Below are 23996 nucleotides of genomic sequence, written 5' to 3'. Positions count from 1 at the left end.
ACTCTTTGCCAGAATAATGATTACCTTCCTCAGTAGTAACACCACTGAAATGTTCACTTGTTTTTCATCATATCAGAATTTGTTGAGATGCATTTATGTCTGTTCATATGATATGCTTTCACATTTGATGTATGGATTTGTTTTTTCTCATGTCAAGATTTCCCTTAAGAAATTAGTTTTTAGCTTTCTTTTTTTATTAAAAAAATTGAGATATAACTTACACACCATAAAATTCATCCTTTAAAAATGTACAGCTCTGTGGGTTTTAGTGTATTGTGCAACCATCACCACTATTTTGTTCTAGGACATTTTCATCACCCCATAAAGAAACCTTGTACCTATCAGCAATCACTCCTCATTCCTTACTCTCCCAGCCCCTGGGGTTAATCTATTCCCTTTCTCTGTGTAATATCCTATTCTGGCCAATTCTTATCAATGAAATCATACAATATGTGGCCTTCTGTGTCTGGCTTCTTTCATTTAGTAGGTTTTCAAGGTTTATCCATGTTATAGGATGTACCAATACTTATTCCTTTTTATAACTGAATGCTATTCCATTGTATAAATAACGCCACATTTTTGCTTATATTTGTATTCATAATTTGATGGACATTTGACTTGTTTCCATCTTTGCCCTATGAATAATGCTGCTACGAACATTCATATACAAGTTTTTGTGTGGACATATGTTTTCAAGTCTCCTGGTTATACACCTAGATGGAGTCCTTGGGTCGTGTGGTAACTCTGTGTTTAATTTAACTTTTTAAAGAACTGCCAAACTGTTTTCCAAAATGACTGTACTATTTTACTTTCCTACCAGCAATGTATGAAGGTACACTGAAGGCTTCAGTTTGGAAATAATGCTGCAATAAAGTATCTTCTCTCCTACTTTGTTTTTAACTTTTCTGGTCACTTTTACAAGCTCTTATTTCTTCAGAGAAATATATTTTCTGAACTGCCCAATTCCCTCCTTTACAGAAATAACTGGAATCTCCTCATCCGCCAGATTTAAAAAGAAAGTAAATGAAGGATGAAGAGGCTGCAAGTAATGTGTGCACATGTGCGCACACACAAATGCAGTCGTCTTGGTACTTTGGGTAGCAATTCTTATGACTGAAAGACATATTATTTATTCACTCTGTGAGGAATTTTTAGTTTCTTAAAATATGAAAGAAGAAAGATGCACCTGAGATGGAAAACAGTTATTTCTTTGGGGCCATTGTAAAATAGACATTCAGCTGACCACTGTGTAGTAGATACTCTGTTTAGTGTCCAGATTAGCTGATTTTTATTTTTAGATTTTCTTTAAGATTTGATACATAATAATTATTGCTTTTTTCACAGGTGCACAATGAAACATATTTCAGTGTTTGTAATATGAAAAAGTAGTATACACCTAATTGTAGAGATGTGGATCAATTACTGGTGGGTTAATAATACACAAAATGCTATTTAGCAATTAATGTAGCAAGATGGATAAGTCTCAGAAACAAAAATGATGATTATATATTATATGGTTATGATATCACTTATGTATGGTTTTATAAACCACTGAAGCCAAGAATAAATGAGGTGATGGAGACACATATGTAGTACAAGAGCATGAGTTGAAAGGACAGCACGGGAACTAAAGGGCATGGCTTACTGGGGAAGGAGGGATGGAGAAGCTCATACTTACAAAATTTTATTTCTTTAAAGAAAAATGTAAACTAGCATGGTGAAAGTGTTAACATCTCTTTAAACTCAGTGGAAAATGTATGGGTGTAGTCTTAATTTTTTAATTAAAATTATTGCTCTGTCATCTCTTTTTAATTTATCTTCTTAGAGTGTCTTAGAAACCAAATTTTTGCTATCTTCCATTCTGGATCTCCATCCTACTGAAATGATCCATGTGTGAAAATTTAATAGGTCTAGGCTGTTGCTCCAGAATGTTCATTTCATTTCTTCTGAGTGTATATCATTTTATTTATCCCTGGAGTTTACTCAACTCTGTCTTGTAGAAAGAACATCCATTATAATAATGGTTTATGAAAAAGTATTATTTCAAGTTTACATAGGAGATGAGAGAAAGCAGCAAAAAGACCTCCACCTGATGTTGGAAGGGGCCTGTCACTGCATATTCAGTGTATAATATCACCCTGCCCTTGGTCCCATCTCCATCCTTGTATTTTTCTCGCTTACAATAAGCTTGTCTTCAGTTTTGCTCACTTATTTGAGAGGTCAGAGTCAAGAGGGGTGGTGGAGTGTCAGTGCTTCTTATGAGTTCATGTTTGTTTATTCTCTTATTTTGTGTTTGTATTCAACAAAACAGGCCTATCCATGAGAATCTGTGTGTTTCAGAAACTAAACCAACAGGCCCACTGAAACATAATTGACTGTAGCACTTCAGGTTTGAAAGGATCCCCTGCTTCTCTCTTTCATTCTGTCCTCAGAAAAGTACACGAGTGAATGTCAAGGACTGAAGCAGACTGAGAGGGATAATTTGATATTGCCAAAACCAGGTTTCCACCCTCTAGGAAATGTATCAGCTTTATATGGAGAATAAATACATGCTTTCTTGTTTGAACTTTGAAGAAGAATCTTTTCTATGGAGCATAAATTGACCTTATATTGATGTCAGCCCTCTAAGAAAGATATTCAGTTGGTCAGACCACAAATTTATGGTTACTTTTTACTTTCTATTAAAAAAAAACTTCAAAAGAAAATCACACTCAGGATTCATACAAAGATTGTCACTGTCTGTGGTACTTAGCCTTAGTTTTACTGAAAAGTAACTTTTTTTTTTTTGGTTTTAAACTGGTGTGAACTGTAAAGTGTTGTTACTACCTCACTCCTTTTCTGCTGGTAATTATTATATTCATCAATGTATTTTTCTCTTTAAAAAAGTATACTGGAGTATACTCCTAGTAAAAGTGAATGGAATAAAACTTAGGAGTTACTCCTTTCACTTCATTTAATCATTGTTAACGATTTGGTATAGCCTTTCCAGATTTTCCCCCATGCATTTGCATGGATAAAAAGTATGTCTATATAGAGATTGGCGAGGGCATAATATATCATATTTTAATATTTTTTCTGTGACTTGCCTTTAATTCACTTAGCGATATGCCTTTCCAAGACAGTTTTTAAAAATATCTGCATAGTATTCCATGGTAATGATATACTTACATGCAGATCATCCCTGTTTTTTGCTATTATAAACAATGCTACCGTGAACATTTTATTTTACATCTATATCTGTCTCTATATCTTTGCACATATATTTGAATATTTCTGTGGAAGAGATTCTTAGTAGTAGTATTACTGGGTTAAACATTGCATGCATTTAGTATGTTGGTAGATATTGCCAGTGTGTTTTCCCAAAGGCTTTACCAATTTACACTCCCAATTGTAAGGTAGAAAATGGCCCTTCTTATTTTTTAAATTAATTCTAAAGTTGTATTGACTATTTTACAGTTTGGAGGAAAGGCAGGTAATTAGTAAAAATGGTTGTGATCATTACATTAATAAAGGAATGCTGTAACAGGGATGTCTAATTCAGATGGGGTTGGGAGGGTTAGGAAGACTTTTCAGAGGAGTTCATGCTTCAGCTAGGTCTTGAATGATGAGTTTGCACTAAACAGGTAAAGGATGGAAGTATGCTGGGAGGGAAGGCATTTTAGACAACGGGGAATACGACATGTGAAAAGCAAAATGAATGAGATAATATGAAGCACTGGGGAACAGCAAGTGCTTCAACATTGTGGAAGGACAAGGTAGAGTAAGAGAACAAAAGCAATGCAGGAAAGGTATTAAAAGACTATAATGGTTATTACCAGGAGGTGGGATTTCATCCTGTAGAAAATGATGAGCCGTTAAAGGCTTTTATATCAATGGGAAGATGTAATCTGATTTTTGTGTTAGAAAGATCACTCTCTTGTCATTGTGATAGGTAGAAAGGGGTAAGTTCAAAAACAGGGAGGCGACCAGATGAAGAGTGATTAAGGTCTAAGCTAAGGCAGTAGTTATCGTGACTAGAGCAAAGGGCATAGATTTGAGAGTTCCTAAGGAGGAATACTAAACAGAACTCAGAGACCATTTGACTGTGATGAGTCAGGGAGAAGGAAGCGTTAGTGATGACTTTTGTGTATTTTATCCTTGGGAAGCAATTAAGATTTCTGTTTGTCATGATATAGAGTATAGGAGAAAGGACACATGAAGATAACTTCAGTTTAAGATAATGCATGAATTTGCTGTTGCTGCCGGTCACCCCAGTGGAGGTGTGGTTAGACTGGAACACAAGCATATGGCAGTCAAGTGGGAACTGGGCTGGAGGTAGAGAGGGGAGTCATTGTCATGAAGGAGGAACTAACTCCCTGTGAATGGGCGATGCCTCCCTGGGGAATTTTGCAAAAAGGTAAATGCATTTAAGAGTCAATGAAGAGGGGCTTCCCTGGTGGCGCAGTGGTTGAGAGTCTGCCTGCCGATGCAGGGAACACAGGTTCATGCCGGTCAGGGAAGATCCCACATGCCGCAGAGCGGCTGGGCCCATGAGCCATGGCCGCTGAGCCTGCGCGTCCGGAGCCTTGCTCCGCAACGGGAGAGGCCACAACAGTGAGAGGCCCGCGTACCGAAAAAAAAAAACCAGTCAATGAAGAAAGAAGGGAAGCTTGTGAAGAAAACTAAGGAGGAATGCCAGTAAGTGTGAGGAAAACCGGGAGAGAATGGCACCCTGATTAAGGAGAGAAGGAGCAAGTTTCGTGCCAGATTAGTAATAGAAGTGAGAGGTAGTGAGTACATGAGTGTAGACTGTGATCTGGGGAAGTTTGGTTGAAGAGGTGAAAACCATGAATTTGTAGTAGGTAATGTCTGCATTCTGACAGTTGGAGGTGCTAAGACTTTTCTTTTTTTAACATCTTTATTGGAGTATAATTGCTTTACAGTGGTGTGTTAGTTTCTGCTTTATGACAAAGTGAATCAGCTGTATGTATACGTATGTCCCCATATCTCTTCCCTCTTGCGTCTCTCCCACCCTCCCTATGCCACCCCTCTAGGTGGTCACAAAGCACCGAGCTGATCTCCCTGTGCTATGTGGCTGCTTCCCACTAGCTATCTATTTTACATTTGGTAGTAGATATAAGTCCATGCCACTCTCTTACTTCCTCCCAGCTTACCCTTCCCCCTCCCCGTGTCCTCAAGTCCATTCTCTAGTACGTCTGCGTCTTTATTTCCATCCTGCCCCTAGGTTCTTCATGACCTTTTCTTTTTTTTTTAGATTCCATATATATGTGTTAGCATATGGTATTTGTTTTTCTCCTTCTGACTTACTTCACTCTGTATGACAGACTCTAGGTCCATCCACCTCACTAAAAATAACTCAATTTCATTTCTTTTTATGGCTGAGTAATATTCCGTTGTATATATGTGCCACATCTTCTTTATCCATTCATCTTTGTCCATCATGTTGATGGGCACTTATGTTGCTTCCATGACCTGGCTGTTGTAAATAGAGCTGCAGTGAACATTGTGGTACATGACTCTTTTTGAATTATGGTTTTCTCAGGGTATATGCCCAGTAGTGGGATTGCTGGGTCATATGGTAGTTCTATTTTTAGTTTTTTAAGGAACCTCCATACTGTTCTCCATAGTGGCTGTATCAATTTACATTTCCACCAGCAGTGCAAGAGGGTTCCCTTTTCTCCACACGCTCGGTGCTAAGACGTTTTAGTCAAAAGAACTGGGTTCAGATCACTTTGTTTCATCAGGTGTTAGTAATATAACAAATTCTTTTATAAAAAAGGAAAAACGTTGTTTTATTTGACTATGTAATTTTAGAAAATATTGTGTTTTAAAAAACCATAAACACCTCATACATTGCAGGTGGGATTTTAAAATGGTGCAGCCACTCTGGAAAACAGTAAGGCATTTCCTAAAAATGTTCAACACAGAGTTACCTTATGACCCAGAAATTCCACTCCTAGGTGTATAGCCAAGAGAAATGGAAATGTATGTCCATACAAAAACTTGTACACAAATGTTCATAGCAGCATTATTCACAATAGCCCAAAATGGAAATAACCCACATTTCTATTTATTGACAAATATATAACCAAAACCTGGTATACCCATATAATAGATTATTATTTGGCCATAAAAAGGAACTGACACATACTACAACATAGATGAACCTCAAAACCATCATGCTGAGTATAAGAAGCCAGTCACAAAAGAGCACATATTGTGTATGTATTTTATGTATGTTCATGTATTTATATGAAATGTCGAGAATAGGCAACTCCATAGAAGCAGAAGTAGATTAGTGATGCCAGGGGGTGTGGGATCTGTTGGACCACTAATGAGTTTGAGATATCTTTCTGGAGTAATGAAAATGTCCTGAAATCAGAATGTGGCGATGGTTTTATAACTCTATGAATGTACTAAAAACCACAAAATATTATACTCTAAATGGGTGAATTTTATGGTATGTGAATTACTTCTCAGTAAAGCTATTATTAAAAAAACATAAATAGCTGTTATCAAAAACACATAAAATGGCAAAGCTAATGACAAATGAAAAAAGTAACATTTCACAGAGATGGTTAATATCTATAATACACAGGGAGTTTTTTTATAAAGTAATAAATTCTAAATGCTTTAATTTCCTCATCTGCCAAACAGAGCTGACAACTGACCCAAAGGAGAGCTATGAGAAGAAAATGAGATAAATGTTAAATACATAATATTGTTATTATTATCCTCAGTATTCATTTCCCCTTGGATGCCTGAGAATCTGTCTGTAGAGAGGTTTAGATGTTTAGCCAGCTAAAGTAATGGCTGGAGAGTAGAACTCGAGTATCATGGAATTATAATCACTGTGTTCTCTTGGATATGGTGCTGTTTTGTCCTCCAGGAAAATGCCGTATTTTCATTCATTTCACAGACTTTATTGCATTGCTATTATGCATGGGGCACTAAACTAGTTGTTGAGGGTACAGTGAGGACTCAACCATTATTCCTGCTTTCAAAGATCTTATGATTTAGCAGGGTAAAGGGAGATAATAAGACAGTTATTCTAAGATGTTTCAAGGATAAGAGAGAGAGGCACACAGAACAGAGGAGAGGCAGTTGGGAGTGCTTCCCCCAAATAAAACCTGAGTGGAGAGGGATGAGTAGAAGTTATCCAGGTAAAGCAGAAGGTGGAGGAGTGGAGGTCGGCAGTGGAGGTAGTAATGTAAAGCAAGGGTGAAACCCAGAGTTAATCTAGAATGAGTAAATTCTGGGAGCAACCAACCACAATGTGTGGCTGGATCACCAGATGGGTGGAAGGGGTGTGGTGAGACATGGAACCAAGAGCTAGATTGTGAAAATCCTATGTGGCATTTAGGTGAGCTCAGATTTTTATTCTAAGGGCATTGGGAACTTGTGAAATTTTAATCAAGGAGTGAAAATGGCTAGATTTTTGTTTCATATGGACAGTTTTGAGGCCTGAATGAAGAAGAAAAGTGATCGTCTATCCTGAGGTAGGAAGAACTACTAGAGGAAGGAGTTTATAGTAGTTTGAGGAATCAGTAAGAGCATGGCAGTATGGGTTAGACGGCTTGTTCAAGAAGTATTGAAAAGAGAAAATGTCAGCTGTTGATGATGGGTGTAGGCCCGTAGAGTGGGAAGGGGAAGGAGTGGCTTCAGGGGTGTCTTAGGTTTCCAGTTGGGTGGCGGTGGTGGTGGTGTCCTACCACTTGAGAGACTGCAAGAAAGATGATGAGTTTATTCTTTTTGGTTTTCCTCTAAGACAAGAAACTAATTTTTCAGATGTTTCCATTTTGCTTTGTAGATAGTTCCATGGTGACTTTTTCCCCAGTACTTCCCCTTCTTTGACACTGTAGCTGTTAGATGTCTGGGTCTCTTTTCTTTCTTTTTCTTTTTTTTGAATGAATTTTTCTTGGCGTATAGTTGCTTTACACTATTGTGTTAGTTTCTACTAACTAGAAAGGGAATCAGCTATACGTATACATATCTCCCCTCTTTTTTTTTGGATTTCCTTCCCATTTAGGTCACCACAGAGCGTCGAGTAGAGTTCCCCGGTGCTGTAGTCTGAGTCTTTTCTGATCCTTATCAGGAGTAAACCTTTGCTTTCCAAATTTCTATTTATGCCTAAGTCTCTGTTTTCCTTCTTATTTTTTTTAACCTCTAGGAAGAACCTAAGAAGGTTCGTTTTGATTATGACTTATTCCTGCATCTTGAAGGCCATCCACCAGTGAATCACCTCCGCTGTGAAAAGCTTACCTTCAACAACCCCACAGAGGAGTTCAGAAGAAAGTTGCTGAAGGCAGGAGGGGTACGTGACGCTTGGCTTGTGAAAAGTCTTCCCATAGAAAGCTAGTTGCTAGTGTGTCAAGAAGTACAGTAATGTTTTGAGGGAGGTAAAAGCAGTGAAGCACCTTAATGACCACGCTGTGGACTCATGGTTTGAGAAGAGGTAATTAAACAATATTTTAAGTAGGTATGAGTCTGAAATTACATTGTTGGTTAGAACAGCCTTATAGTCTATGCAGTTCAACTTTATTTCAACAACAATCTAAAACCAAACTATCCTCAGTTAAGAAAAGAACAATGCCTTAACTGTGTTATATCAGTGTACGGAAAAATTTTAAAGTTGAAAGTTACATCAAAAATTATATGAAAAAAAAAGAAAAAAAAATTATATGAAAACGAGTTACTATCCAGATTTGCTTGGTCAAAATGAATAGAAAAGGTGTGTACCCATTCAGATTACTTGTTTGGGTCATTTAAAAACACATTTTTGTTTGTTTGAATTCTGTGTAGGTAATAGATGGATTTTTCTTTTTAAGATAATGATAATATAGTGCCCAGGTGAATTGGCTAGGATGGGGAAAGATTTTTAAGTGGAATTTCTCACAAGCATATGGAATGTTTGCTTGTAGTTTGTGCAGACAAACACTGTTGATGGGTCAGAATCTACTTTACATTGGATACTACCAGGATCATCAGCTTCTATTGAATACAGATGAACTTCCTGTGTCATCTTATATGGGCAGTTCAGACCCCATAAAATGTGGTAGTGCGTTCTTTTTTTTTTAGTTATACATTTTTTTCCTTTTTTTTTTTTTTTTTGCAGTGCATTCTTTACACCAGGATTTCCTTCACTTAGTTTTACTGGAAGGTTTTTGATAGTTTTTCATCCATGAGCTTATCATTATATGTAAGCATGTGTAGACCATAACTTCTCAAGATGCCTCATTTCACTGATGAACTCTACCTGAGGGCTTTGTAGGGAAGAATTGAATTTTATATAGCACAGAAGCCCTTTCCCTTTATGGGGGTATGAATAACCACTCTGAGAACCTCAGGAAAGCTGTGGACCCTCTCATAAGAAAACCACCCATATATATATAATTGTGTAAACATTTTGGGTTATATGTAACCCCTGGAGTCCATTTTTTTGGGATCTGTTTTGCCAAGCTCCCATCCTCTCAGCTGAACTATTGATACTAATATGCATTTGAAGTGTTACAGGTACTTTTACCACATTTCATTCCACATTATGCTGTATGTCGGTAGATTATGGGTTAAATAGGTATTGATGGGCCAGCTTTGGAAATGAATGACCATTTGTAGTATTTTATGGGGAAATGCATCTTCGTGAAGAACTGGGCTTTTGTAGTACAACTCATTTTAAAGGTAGGGATTTATTATATGTTTATTAAGGAGTTTTTTTAAACAAACCCTATTTGATTCTTTTATAGTTATGTAGAGCACAGTGTGGGTGCTACTTATCTATGGCTATGCCCTTAAAAATGAGCCTGTCCATTTTAAATCCTAATCATACCCATTACGTTTCTTTTTATGCGGGTGGCATTTTACGCCTCTGATTATTCCTCTTGGGTATGAAGTTAGGTAGGTAATTGGAGCATGTGAATTATGGAGCTTGAGTACATCAGGCTTCTAATAAGGGTCGTCGGAAAAAGTAAATATGACACAAGAACTTTTTAAAACATCCACTTAGTCCCAGAGTACTCAAAAGTTGTTTGTGAGCCAGAGAAGAGGTTACAGGTCAGTGATAATGTGGCAGAGTTCAGCACTGCATCCTGATAAGGTCTCTAGTAGATTTCTGTCTTTTTCTCCACTCAGCCTTTATCTCAGAATTATCATCCTTGACTTCTAACTTTCCTTCTTTGTGTTTCTTTAAGTGCTATTTGAAGCCTGCATGTTTTTTCCCTGTTAGATTTAGATTATGTCTTGACAACTCTAAAATAATAAGTTGAAATGTGAAATATTGGAGCACAACAGTTATTTGACATAAGTTCCTTAAGTGACTGATTCTAGTAAATTTTGTAGTAAAATTAAAAAATTCATTCGAAATACTAGTAATCCCATAGATTCTGTCCATTTCGCATGGGAGGATTAAAATAGTCTTTTATGGAAATGGGAGAATCTGAACCAGTAAACGTTTTTTGTCTTACCAAGATTTTTGGATATAGTACCTTATGTTTAACATTTATCATTGTTAATGCAATCTATCATGATGTTACTAACTTAGCCATTTTGATTTTATTAGAAATCTTTTTTTTCAGCTTTTGTGGAGATACCATTGACATATAACTTAAGGTTACGACATGTTGATTTGATACACTTGTATGTTGCAAAATCATTATCACCATAGCGTTAGCTAACACCTGCATCACATCACGTAATTACCATTTCTCTTTTGCGATGAGAACATTTCAGACTTACTCTTTTAGCCAAACTTCAAGTATATAATTCACTATTATTAACTGTAATCACCATGCTGTACATCAGACCCCCAGAACCTATTCATCTTATAACTGGAAGTTTGTGCTCTTTGACCCACACCTCCCCTTCTCTCCCACCCCCCAGCCCTTGGTAACTACCAGTCTAGCCTCTGTTTTTATGAGTTTAACTTTTTCAGATTGCACGTATAAGTGACACCGTACAGTTTGTCTGACTCATTTCACTTAGCCTAATGTCCTTAAGGTTCATCCATGTTGTTGTAAATGGCAGGATGTCCTTCCTTCTCATGGCTGAATAATATTCCATCATACACACACACACACATACACACACACATCTCCACATCTTCTTTATCCATTCATCTGTTGATGGACACTTATGTTGTTTCCATGGCTTGGCTATTGTGAATAAAGCTGCAGTGAACATGAGAGTGCAGATATATCTTCAGTATCCTGTTTTAATGTCCTTTGGATATACACCCAGAAGTGTGATTGCTGGATCATATGTGGCTCCGTTTTTAATTTTTTGAGGAATATCCATATTGTTTTCCATAGTGGCTGCACTGTGGAGTTTACAATCCCTCCAGCAGTGCACAAGGGTTCCCTTTTCTCCATATTCTTGCCAATATTTACCATCTGTTGTCTTCTTGAGGATAGCCATTGTAACAGGTATGAGGTAATAGCTTATTTTGATTTGCATTTTTTGATGATTAGTGATGTCAAGTACCTTTTCATATACCTGTTGGCCCTCTGTATATCTTCTTTGGAAAACTATCTATTCAGATTCTCTGCCCATTTTAAAATCATATTGTTTGGGGTTTTTTGGTATGAGTTCTTTATATATTTTGGATATTAATCTCTTACCACATATATGATTTGCAAATATATTCTCCTATTCTGTAGTTTGCCTTTTCATTTTGTTGATGGTTTCCTTTGCTGTGTAGAAGCTTTTCAGTTTGATGCAGTTTCACTTGTTTATTTTTGCTTTTGTCACTTTTGCTTCTGATGTCTATTAGAGATCTTCTGTTCATGACTATGTCTCTCCATATAAACTTTTGTTTTGACTGGGTTTTGGAGTGAAAGGGGGGTGCTTTTGCTCCTTATACTTAAACATTACATAGGTGACATAGAGGTATATGTTCTATTTTTAAAGGAAAAATTTGATCCCTTCTTCATAAGTACTGTGTGAAATCATTATGTATAGCTTGAGGCATGAGTAGGGTAAACTTACCATTTTGGCTGTGGTTCCTTCTCTTTCACTTTTTTCTTTGAAACCAAAAGTACATAGCACTATTAAAAGTAGAACTTGGCTTTTCAAGAGATCAGAAAGGTTGTTTTTAGAGCTGGCAGCATCTTAGAAAAATGCTTTTCAGCTCTCAGAAAAAAATGATTCCAAAGAATGTTTTGCCAGAAGAATCTTGAAAAATTGCAGATTTTTTTCCCTATTTCATAGCCTATAAGTCTATAGCTATATGACAGCATTTTTTTGGTCAATAACATTCTCTTCTTTTCACTCTTTTTTTTTTTTTTTTTTAACGTTGTAACTCTATTCTAAATACTATCAGAGAAATCTTGGTGTGCTTCCGCCTTGGAAGAAATGTACCCTGTGTTCTTCTCTTGAATAGCTCCCTGAAATTAAGGTTATCTTTGCTTTCAAAGAAAAGAGTAAAACTTTCGTGGGGAGGGCATTTTTGGATTTAAGCATTATTTTCTGAGAATATTGAAATACGGAATGAGTTCGTTTACAAGACCCTGAAGGTAGTTCTCTCTAAATGAGGGATGTCATTGGAACTTGCTAGGGAAACTGTAGATTTGGTTTACAAGCTAGCTCCTCTCAGGCCTATGTAAGAAAAAGAAGATAGGGGTCAGAAAATGGGAAATAATAGCCTGAGTACTGGGAGGAGATGCCTTCGTTTTTTGTTTTTTTTTTTGTGGTACGCGGGCCTCTCAACTGGAGAGTTGTGGCCTCTCCCATCGCGGAGCACAGGCTCCGGACGCGCAGGCTCAGCGGCCATGGCTCACGGGCCCAGCCGCTCTGCGGCACGTGGGATCTTCCCGGACCGGGGCACGAACCCGTGTCCCCTGCATCGGCAGGCAGACTCTCAACCACTGCGCCACCAGGGAAGCCCGATGCCTTCGTTTTGAGGTCTTGTTTTCTTCTTTGGTTGGTAGGAGAGGTAGAGGACAGTGAGCAGTAAACTTCTGAGGGCAAAACTTGATGTCATCTATTTATACTTGAGTTTTAAGCAAAAGGACCAAATGTATCCCATTGAGAAGCACCTCTCACTTTCACTGCGATATTTCTATTTTTTTTTAAATGAACTGTTGAATCCCTGTAGAAGGATTTTCAAATATGCTCTTTATGATGTCAGGATTTTTTTAAAGGATTATGATCACAATAGATGATTTTCTGTTTACTTGATCACCTTCTTAATAGCTGGAATTCAGTCATACTGACAAAATGCAGACGGATTTGACATCCATTACTTTTGATTGAAAGAGGATGAGTTTTTCTTTTGGATGTTGGCAAAGCAACGATACAGTGTTTGTCATATAACTGAAACTTGTCATTTTACTAACTCGTCTCTCCGGATTTTCTTTTGGGAGGGAGTATGATACAATTAGAAATATTTTGAAATCAGGCAGATTTAAATTAAAACCTCATCTCTGTCATCTTCTAGGTGAATTACCCTGGGAAAATGTTTACATTCTTTTGAATCTCAGTTTATCATCTGTGAAATGGACGAGACATTGTTTTCTTCATTGGGAATGTGTAGCCATGGTGTGTGGCTCATAGTAGATACCCTGTCCCTTGATTCCTTTTCCTTTGATTGCTGGTTTAGAAAATCAGAGTTCTATCCATTTTTATATCAAGCACTTAAAAGTACAGTGGAAAAGGTTTGTTATGTAGTGTAAGCTACTCTAGTTTATTCACAGGAGTATGTGTTTAGCATCGGTTAGTGTGACCAGCACATTGATGGACACATGTTGGGTTTAAAGGGAATTGTCCCATTGTATCTTTTCTTTTAAATTTAATTTAATTTATTTTTTTATACAGCACGTTTTATTAGTTATCTGTTTTATACATATTAGTGTATATAGCCCATTGTATCTTTCTTCAAGGAATTTACATTCGGGCTGTTAGTATTTTGCTTGTATAAACTGAAACACAGGTCTGTTTGGAATATCGTTTTTTTAAGATGTCCGTTTTCATCAGAAAAATTAGGTGTTCTTACCATTGTTCTTACGTCTAAATTTCTAGCAGATGAAAAGCTTCTCAAAGCCCTAAGAAGATTTCCTAAGTAGTATGTTCAGCAAGTATATATGTGCATCCTTGTGCTTCTATGAAGAAAGCACAAAAGGGGCAATCATCTTTGGAGAATTGAGTTTGTTTTACAGCTGCTCCCTTTTTTTGGCCTGGAAATCAAGTGGTCTGCTTTGGTTCTGTTGTTCTTTATAGGATGGTGGTAGGGTGTTGGTGGGCTTTTTTTTTCTTTCTTTTTCTTTTTTCTTTCCTCAATTAGACAGGGCAAAGTCTAAACGTGTTGTTCAGTCTATTTCTGAATCACTGGCCAGCAGTTAATTTTGAGGACTGAAAATTAAAACTAACCACAGCAGTTGTTAGAACTAGGGTTTCTATAGGCAGAAATCCAATTCTGTTCAGACACCACCTGTTTCAATAGGACATTTCAGACGCCCATTTGGCAAGATTTGCTGGAGAAGACATGGGGAACATGCTTTCAGTCTGTGTTAAGTCTGCAGCATAATGCAGTCCTGTTTCTCAAAGTGACAGTTGCATTTATATCTGATATGTTTTTGCAAGGAATAAATTGGAATCTTTCTGAAGCACTACTTATTGTGAAGTAGAAATCAGATCCACCGTGGACCCCCCAACAAAGGGTTTTGGTTACTAAAGGGCCAAAGGGATCTTATGATAAGGAGCTTTCACTAATGCAGCCATGTCAAACCATCTGAACGTAGCATTTTATCGCAGGGTTCTGGAATGAATCTTGTGTAGGATGGTTTAGTATTTCCTTTTGTAGGGGAGTTCAGAACACTTTGAATTTCTAAACAGTATAGATCGCATTCTCTTCCTCTCAAATTTTAATTTTTTTGAATAGGTAAATACACATCCAATACAAGATGACATATAGTGAGCCTTTCTTCAGGCCACCAATGATGCTATAGTGAATAACCTTTTATATAGTTATTTGTGCACATGGATGAGTGTATCTGTAGGATAAATTCCTGGGAGTAAAATCGTGGCTCCAAGGCAAAGTGGAATTTAAATTTTGATAGACATTTACAGATTGCCTGCCAAGGATGTCATGCTACTCTATGCTTGCATCAACAATGCGTAAGAGTGCCTATGTCTTCACCACAGTGATTCATTAAACATCTTTCCGCCAATCTGATGAGTGAAAAAATATCTCATTTTTAATTCACATTTCTCTTACGAGTGATGATGAGCATCTTTTCATATGTTTAAAGCCATTTTCATTTCCTTTCAAATACCGCATTTTAATGTATTTTAAATTGGAAATATTCTGAATGTTTCGGTTCAACTTAAATTTATGAATACTCATCCCACATACTTACATTTGGAAAGGTTACAAAAAGATACGGAAGCCTCTTTAACCAAGGTCTGTATTTTCAGGCATTCTTCAGCGTGTAACAAATTATGTTCTTAGGAACTGATTTATCAAGACTTTGGCTTCTAAAAATATGTGGCTTTTGTGGCAAACTCATCTTTACAGTGCCCAGAGATGGATAGCTGGCTGCTTATTTTAAAAATAACTCAAAGAAAATAATACATAGAAAATTATTTTAGTGGCTGTTACTGGACAGCTTCACTGGATTTTTGGATATTTGTTTGGGGACAAGTGTGCCTTTCTGTTATTTTCGATATATATCATCCTGTAAATGTCTGCCTCAAAAGATAAAAGGATGCTGCTGTTTTCACCAGCACTGATAAAAGGTGATTTATTTAAATAAATGTAAGATCAAGCAGGCAGCCTCATCTGTTCGGTTGTTTCTCAGAGTTGAGGTCAATTTTATGTCATATTTGGTATTTTCTTCTTTCTGTTTCTTTGGCTTCTGCCCCCCTGCCCCCCACCAAAAGTCTGTAAAATTAAATCATGAAAGTAGAACATACATATAAATGAAAACTAGAATGTCCAAGTTATGAGATCAATTCTAAAGTATGATCATGATAGTATAAGTTATGTCACTCAGCATACTTAGTGGTTAATTTATGGTTTAACGTCTTCTGAAAGTTGCATAATTTGTTTGAAGGACAGTTAAAGACCTTTGAAAATATGCACCAAAAAGCATCTCTGGTATAAATCTTCCTGCCTTCATTTGTTCCTTTCTTCCCGATTACCTGTTTACCTTTTCAGTAAGGAGGGGAAAAATAGGAGCACACTTTTCACTCAGTCCAAAGCTCAGATATTTTTTACTGCATAAGTTGAGCAAAGGCTAAATGAAAAAGAAATGAAACAGGTAGATTATTCCTAGAGTGTGGAATAGGAAAAGCTCTGTCAAGTGTTTAAGCTGTCAGTGTTGGATGGTGTGCCATGCTGCTTTCTGTCGACCTCTCAGGAGTAGCAGTTTAGCTGCCCATGCGTAGGAACCTTAGTTTAGTCTTGAAAGGAAATGCTGTAACATCTGAAAGAAAACCATCACATAACCCCGCCCCTAGCTCCTGTTTCTAATGCACAAAAAAGCCAAGAAAATAAGAAATGAACAGAAAGGGGGAAAAAAATTGGAGAATTTCAAGTTAAAAAATGAACAATTCTTTCTCTTTTTAAATACAAAAATACTGTAACTGAAAACTGTTGGTTCACTTTCTCTCTCCCTTCTTGGCTCAGGTAGTTCTTTATGCCCTTGTTTCAAAGCTGCATTGAAAGTTTATCTAATGTATCCTAGTCTGTTCCCAGACTTCTAAAATGGTAAAGGAGTTGCTGTGTTGTTTGTCCCCACTGGATATTTTTTGGGTTCATATTCTGTAATATTAAAGAAAAACAATTTGGGGCTAGGGAGTAGAAAAGGGGAAGGGAAACTACGATTAACACTTTATTTTCTAAATTTTTTTTGTTCTGTAAGTTATAAGAAAACTTGACAGTGATCAGGATCTGTAGGTAGCAGTTTAGAAAATAAGTGTCTGAAACTCTTAAAATAGATACTTGTTTCATTTTAGAGGACAAATGGTAGGTGGTTTAATATAATACTCTTTATTCTACAAGGGAGACGGCCATGGTGTGATATAAGGAATGTTTGATTTGAAATCTGAAGGCACAAATTCAGTTCTTGGATCTGCTGCTAATTTACCTAGGGCTTTAGGTTGGTATAAATCTGAATTATCCCCTTCCTTCCACCTTAGATATTAAATAATATGTGGTACATAGTTAAGCAGTCAGCAAATAGTTGCTTTATTCACTGACACGACCTCTTTTTTTCTATAGGTTTTTATTATGCTTTGTTTGTTACCTAGAAAGGTGAAAGTGAAAGATTTCCATTTCAAGACTTTGACATAATAATGGTGTTCTGCTAGAAACAACATGTTTTTGCCTCAAGAAGGAATGTTTTTTTTTAACAGATTTTAAAATAAATATGTGCTAACTTTAGAACAATGTAGACTTTCTAGAAAAGCAAAAAGAAGAAACTGTTTATAATCCCTCTAGTGATTGTAACTACTATATTTTATATTGTATTTTTCATGTAGATAAGATCCCACAAAATGTTTGTATTTTACACTTAATATGTTAAACATGAATTGCATAAGTTTTAAACTACATGACTTACTTTATTTTTGTTCTTTAAAAACATGTCCTCACACTTCAAAGGATTGATGTAAAAATTGTGGTGGTTTGTTGAGAAGTTACCAGTGATGTGTTCTATGTTTTTTGTTTGTTTGTTATTCTTTTCTCCTTAGGCTCTCAGCTTCTCACAAAGTTACTGGCTTAAGGCGTAAATGCTATAAATGAGATTAGGAACAAAAGAAATGTTTTTCACAAATTTGAGGTTGTTTCTTTTTTTTTTTTTAATATTTATTTATTTATTTTATTTTGGGCTGTGTTGGGTCTTAGTTGCAGTGTGCGGGCTTCTCTCTAGTTGTGGCGCGCGGGCTCAATAGTTGCAGCACGTGGGCTTAGCTGCCCCACAGCGTGTGTGGGATCTTAGTTCCCCAACCAGGGATTGAACCCGTGTCCCCTTAACCACTGGACCACCAGGGAAGTCCCTGAGGTTGTTTCTTAACGGTTCTGACAATACAGAAGTATGATGTTCTAGTTTTTTTTTTGCTTTTTTTTTTACAATGGGACGGGCCATATTAGATCTGTTATCTGGAAAAATTTATATTTTAATATAGATTATCATAGGTGTAGATTTGGTAACTTGTCTTTCTAAATGTCATTTTTGCCCTTCTTTACCCTTGTAGGGTAGATTGGGGACCTGTGAGTAATACGAAATGGTTAAATATATAAAGTCTTCATTAATGGAAACATTGAGTAAAACAAGGCTGCCTCATCCATAAAACAAACTGGTTCATTCAACTACAGTTTGAGTAAAAATAGAATATAATAAAAATCTGGTTAACCTTGCAAATTTGAGTGTTAACATGAACTCTTGGTGACTCAAGAGATGGATTTGAGTGGGTTATAGAGACAGAAGTCTGCCCATACGGTGTCCATGGTCTTTGGGCAAATAGAAATAAGTGCCTCCACCTCTGTGTGTCCCTTGAAACCCTAGCCTGGGGAACATGGCATGGCTAGTGTGAGCATAGCTGGATCTCATCTAGTTCTTATCCCCTTGGCCAAGCATCCTTGTGCAGTGCACCATCTGGACAATCATTTACAGTTGTGGCACTATTTATCGGTCCAGACAAAAAAGTGATTTTGATGTTAAAACTATCTTGCCTAAGATATTCTGGACAGGAATGATTTATTATTTCTAGAGAAATAATAAATAAAACTTTCTTGAAAATTTGATCTCCAGTTTTGAGTAGCCATGTCCTTTCAAGGTTTAGCCTGGCCTCTTGTTCTGTTTTAAACACAGGGAACAAGAGGACTTTGGGATCAGACCACTGCTAAACCAGGGGTTTCAAATGTCAGTGACTAAGAGACCAGGCTAACCCTTTGAAAAGACATGGCTACAAAAACTGGAAGACCAGCTGAATAATGTGGCCCTTGCTATTGTGAATTTCACACAATGGGTGGTGATTTATTATTTTTTTAGAGTAATGATGAAGTAAAGTAGACTTTTTCTTTTTGATAATTTTGAGCTCTGAGTGCTTTGGTAAAGAGAGCATCAGTGTGCTCCAGATTAGGGTTCCTCTAGATCTTAACAGTGACTGTTAATAAGAATGCCTTCCACTTTGTTCCAGTTTTAAGATGCACTTTTTACCTGATTTGACTCTTGACATAGGGCCCTGGGCTAGGGCTGGAGCTAGTTCTTGAGTCTTCTTTCTCTTATGTCCCTTCTGTATTTTTTTCTTCCTAGATTTCTGTTCCTCCTCTTGATAAAGCAGGGCTTCGTTTCTTATGTCCATCATAACCTCTGCCAGGGTCGTTTCCTGGCCTTCTCTTCTCTATGTATACTGTCCCCTGGGATGATCTTATCTGAATCCTGTTCTTGCATCTTTTCTATTCTTCTCCTGAAGGGATTTTTGTGGTTTATATACATACTCCCAATTTTGGCTTCAGTTCTTTTCTTTTTTAATTGAAAAAACATGTTACAGTTAAATCTTTATTCTGATTTACCTTTCTTAAATGAAAATGCATTGAGGTTAAAGATGTGTGTGTCTCTGGGAATTCCCTGGCGGTCCAGTGGTTAGGACTCCATGCTTGCACTGCAGGGGCCATGATCCCTGGTTGGGGAACTAAGATCCAGCAAGCAGCGCGGCGCGGTCAAAAAAAAAAAAAAGTGCCTCTGAATTACAGAGCAACACAGGAGGTGAATGTCTCACAGGCACAAAGATAAATGCCGCCCTTGATTAATCAGCCCTGAAGGCAATGATAAAACTATATGGATTGTTGTGATACGTGGTAGCTTTCTCACTGATTTTCTTTTTTTCCACGTCTTTATTGGAGTATAAATGCTTTACAATGTTGTGTTAGTTTCTGCCGTACAACAAAGTGAATCAGCTATATGTATACATATCTCCCCATATCCCCTCCGTCTTGAGCCTCCCTCCCACCCTCCCTATCCCACCCCTCTAGGTGGTCAGAAAGCGTCGAGTTGATCTCCTTGTGCTATGCAGCTGCTTCCCACTAGCCATCGATTTTACATTTGGTAGTGTATATATGTCAGTGATACTCTCTCACTTCATCCCAGCTTCCCCTTCCCCCCGGTGCCCTCAAGTCCGTTCTCTACGTCTGCGTCTTTATTCCTGCCCTTCCACTAGATTCATCAGTACCACTTTTTAAAATTCCGTATATATGCGTTAGCATACGGTATTTGTTTTTCTCTTTCTGACTTACTTCACTCTGTATGACAGATTGTAGGTCCATCCACCTCACTACAAATAACTCAGTTTCATTCCTTTTTATGGCTGAGTAATATTCCATTGAATATATGTGCCACATCTTCTTTACCCAGTCATCTGTTGATGGACATTTAGGTTGCTTCCATGTCCTGGCTATTGTAAATGGTGCTGCAGTGAACATTGTCGTACATGACTCTTTTTGAATTATGGTTTTTTCAGGGTATATGCCCAGTAGTGGGATTGCTGCATCATACGGTAGTTCTATTTTTAGTTTTTTAAGGAACCTCCATACTGTTCTCCATAGTGGCTGTATCAATTTACATTCCCACCAGCAGTGCAGGAGGGTTCCCTTTTCTCCACACCCTCTCCAGCATTTATTGTTTGTAGATTTTTTTTTTTTGCGGTGTGCGGTCCTCTCACTGTTGTGGCCTCTCCCGTTTCGGAGCACAGGCTCCGGACGCGCAGGCTCAGCGGCCATGGCTCACGGGCCCAGCCGATCCGCGGCATGTGGGATCCTCCCGGACTGGGCCACGAACCCGTATCCCCTGCATCGGCAGGCGAACTTTCAACCACTGTGCCACCAGGGAAGCCCCTGTTTGTAGATTTTTTGATGATGGCCATTCTGACTGGTGTGAGGTGATTCCTCATTGTGGTTTTGATTTGCATTTCTCTAATGATTAGTGATGTTGAGCATCTTTTCATGTATTTGTTGGCCATCTGTATGTCTTCTTTGGAGAAATGTCTGTTTAGGTCTTCCGCCCATTTTTGGAACTGCTTGCTTTTCTGAACACCTTATTCTGATTTATTTTGGTGAAGAGAAAACATAGCACAGCAGTTGAGAGGGCAGACTTTGTTAGGAAAGAGACTTTTTTTTTTCCAGGTGCTGGCACTGGCACTTTGTAACTGTGTAGCTTTGGGCAAATTACTAATCTCTATCCTCCTGATTTCCTTATTTGTAAATGAGGAAAACATGCCTATACATACAGTTTTATAGTTGAAGAGATTCTTTGATATAATAGGTCAAGCTCCCTGTTTTACAGATGAGTAAACTAAGGAATCAAGTACTGAAATGATTGGCCAACCAAGGGATAGCAGAGTCAGGGTTTTTTTGTCGTGCACTGTTCTTCTATAGTCTTTCTATACAACATAGAGTAATGCTAGTTTTCTTTTGAAAATGGAACTAAGAGACAAGGAATTAAAAATAATCAAACCTCCAGGGTGACTTCTCTTAGTTGCCTTCGGGCCACTAGGACAATCTTGCATGAGTCCCCTTCCTGAAGACGAGCTAGATAAGTTGCCAGAGTAGAGCTGTGTGTTTGCTGCTTGTAGCCAACTTTATCCTTTTGTTTCTTGCTTCGTAGACTGAAGTTCTCTGTATTTTTCCTGTTTCTGAAAATCCAGTTTGTGTGAAGAAAATGATAATTAGGAATTTGCTCCTTTTACCACCCAAACTTTCTTAAGCCAGCATCAATGTATCTGTGGGGATTGGTTACATTTTCATTTTCCATAAATTATAGACAAGCATGATTTTTGGAGTCTTTTTTTTTTTCTTTCAGCTGAATAGCAAGGGTATGCATGACTTTAGAAGTGGTTTTTCTTGGCATTAACCAGCATGTGAAAACGGCTATAATAAAGTCAACAAATAACTTTGTAATCTCCCAGGTTTTTGAAAGTAGAGATGCAAATAAGTCATGGGGTAGGAGTGATTCTTTGAGTGCTTAGATATTAAAAGATTTTCTCCTCAGGGTTGGAAAGTTGACTGGTAATACACTTTATTAGAATCAGCTTACTGAGGCTGGCTTGCCACTTCTTTGGGGAAGCTGCTCTTGACTTCTTGAGATTCCCTCCCTCCCTCCCTCCCTCCCTCCCTCCCTCCCTCCCTCTCTCTCTCTCTCTCTCTCTCTCTCTCTCTCTCTCTCTCTCTCTCTCTCTCTCTCTCGCTCTCTCTCTCTCGCTCTCTCTCTCTCTCGCTCTCGCTCTCTCGCTCTCTCTCGCTCTCTCTCGCTCTCTCTCTCGCTCTCTCTCGCTCGCTCTCTCTCTCACACACACACACACACACACACACACACACACACACACACTCAGGAAGCATAGGATACATGACCTGAGATGGTTCAGAGTATTTGAATCTAGGACAAGTAGGACAGGCTTAGGAAATCCAAGATGCCTTTCAAGTCCTAGAAGACTTCTGGCAGAAGATTTTTATCCTTTTGTTTCTTGCTTTATAGATTGAAATTCCCTGAACAAAACTGATTTCCCTTTCTTCTGAAAATCGAGTTTGAGAGAACCTTCTTAAGTCTTGCTAAGTCTTGTCCTGTCCTTTGTCTTCAGGTACCAACCTGTATATGTGTGTATTTTTTTTTAAGCTTAGCACTTGCCTTATCCTGAGAAAGTACAAGTACTTTTAAAAATATTAATGGGCCACACTTAATGCAAGATGCTGAGTATACAGTGAATGAACACTGGATTTTTTTTCTTTCTTTCTTTCTACCAAACTCCACTCTTGGTCAGTTTTCAGGGGATAATACAGTCTCATCTTCTCAGAGGACTAAAATAACCCAGCTCAGTTTCTTAAAAAAAAAGAAAGAAAAAAAAAAAACCAACAAAGAGAAATTTCTAGCTGTTAGTCCAGGCTGCCCTGCTGTGCTTTTAGGAGAAAAAGCTGCAGTACTTTGAGACATTCACTTCTTTTACTGGGGTGCCAGAAACTTTTTTTACTGGACCCCATCCCCATCTTACTCCAAGCAAGCTCTGTGGGCTTCTGAAGACCAAGAATGGCAAAAACAACGTTTTCTCATTTGGCCTTTTGTGTACATCTGTTAGATGGTCAAAGTAAATGTATATAAAATTGTTTTGTTTCTACAACAGATTCTACCAGGTGTTTCCCAAATAAGCCATAGATAAGTTGTTTCCAAATACATCTTTGAATTTATATTGCAAATTTATATAGTCTTTTTCTTCAACAGAAACAATTGGTTTTAATTGAGAGGAGATGAACTAGGACTTCAGATCACGTGTGTTTTTTGTCTGTTTTCTTTGTTTTTGTGTGTGGTATAAAAATGCAACTTCATTTGGCATTTTTGAAAGCAAACTACTGCCTCTTCTGATATTAGGAAAGCCTTGATTTAGTTGAGAAATCTAACTTGTTATTAGAAAGCCTTAGTTCTTTTTGGAATGGTATTTAGATTCCACTTAGAAGAATATGGCGCAATTTAGCTCTTCTTAGCATGATATGGGTCCTTGGAGAGAGAGCCAAGTGGAGCAAATTGAACAGACTGAGGTTGCTTCTTGGACACCCTCGGATTTTGATGTCCTTCCCAGGGTCCCTTAGTCTACTGGGCACAGATTGAGACCTGGGGCTCTTCTGAATACTTGTATGTACTTTACAATTTTTTTGTTATTTTGACATCATCTCAAACTTATAGAAAAGTTACTAGTACACAGACATTTTCTTTCCTGAACCATTTGAGAGTAAGTTGCTAACATGATATGTTCCATCATCCCTGAATACTTCAGTGTTTCTTTTCTGCAAACAAAGACATTCTCTTATTTAAGCGTGGTAATACTATCAGGAATTAGCATTGATGCATTACCAGCCTCTACTCCTCAGATCCCATTCAAATTCTGCAGATTGTTCCACTAGTGTCCTTTATTTTTGTACCAAAAGCGTCCTGTCTAAAATCATCTGTAGCATTTGGTTGTCATGTCTCTTAGGTCTCTTTCAACTGAGAATAGTTCCTTGGTCTTGTCTTGACTTTCATGAA

At 37.6% G+C, this 23996-nt stretch overlaps 1 protein-coding gene across 3 annotated transcripts in view; it reads left to right on the top strand.

The window, feature by feature from the left end:
- Nucleotides 1-23996, top strand: part of MLLT3 (MLLT3 super elongation complex subunit) — a 328889-nt gene that overhangs the window by 206146 nt on the left and 98747 nt on the right. For all 3 annotated transcript variants that reach the window (XM_060300978.2, XM_030840600.2, XM_030840601.3), the window contains one exon: nucleotides 8171-8314. In XM_060300978.2, coding sequence (XP_060156961.1) covers nucleotides 8171-8314 — 144 coding nt within the window. The remainder of the gene's footprint in view (nucleotides 1-8170; nucleotides 8315-23996) is intronic.

The sequence above is a fragment of the Globicephala melas genome, chromosome 6, assembly GCF_963455315.2.
Source record: "Globicephala melas chromosome 6, mGloMel1.2, whole genome shotgun sequence".
Classification (NCBI taxonomy): Eukaryota; Metazoa; Chordata; class Mammalia; order Artiodactyla; family Delphinidae; genus Globicephala; species Globicephala melas.
Note: the sequence above shows the minus strand (reverse complement) of the source record. Positions and strands in the feature narration are given on the sequence as shown.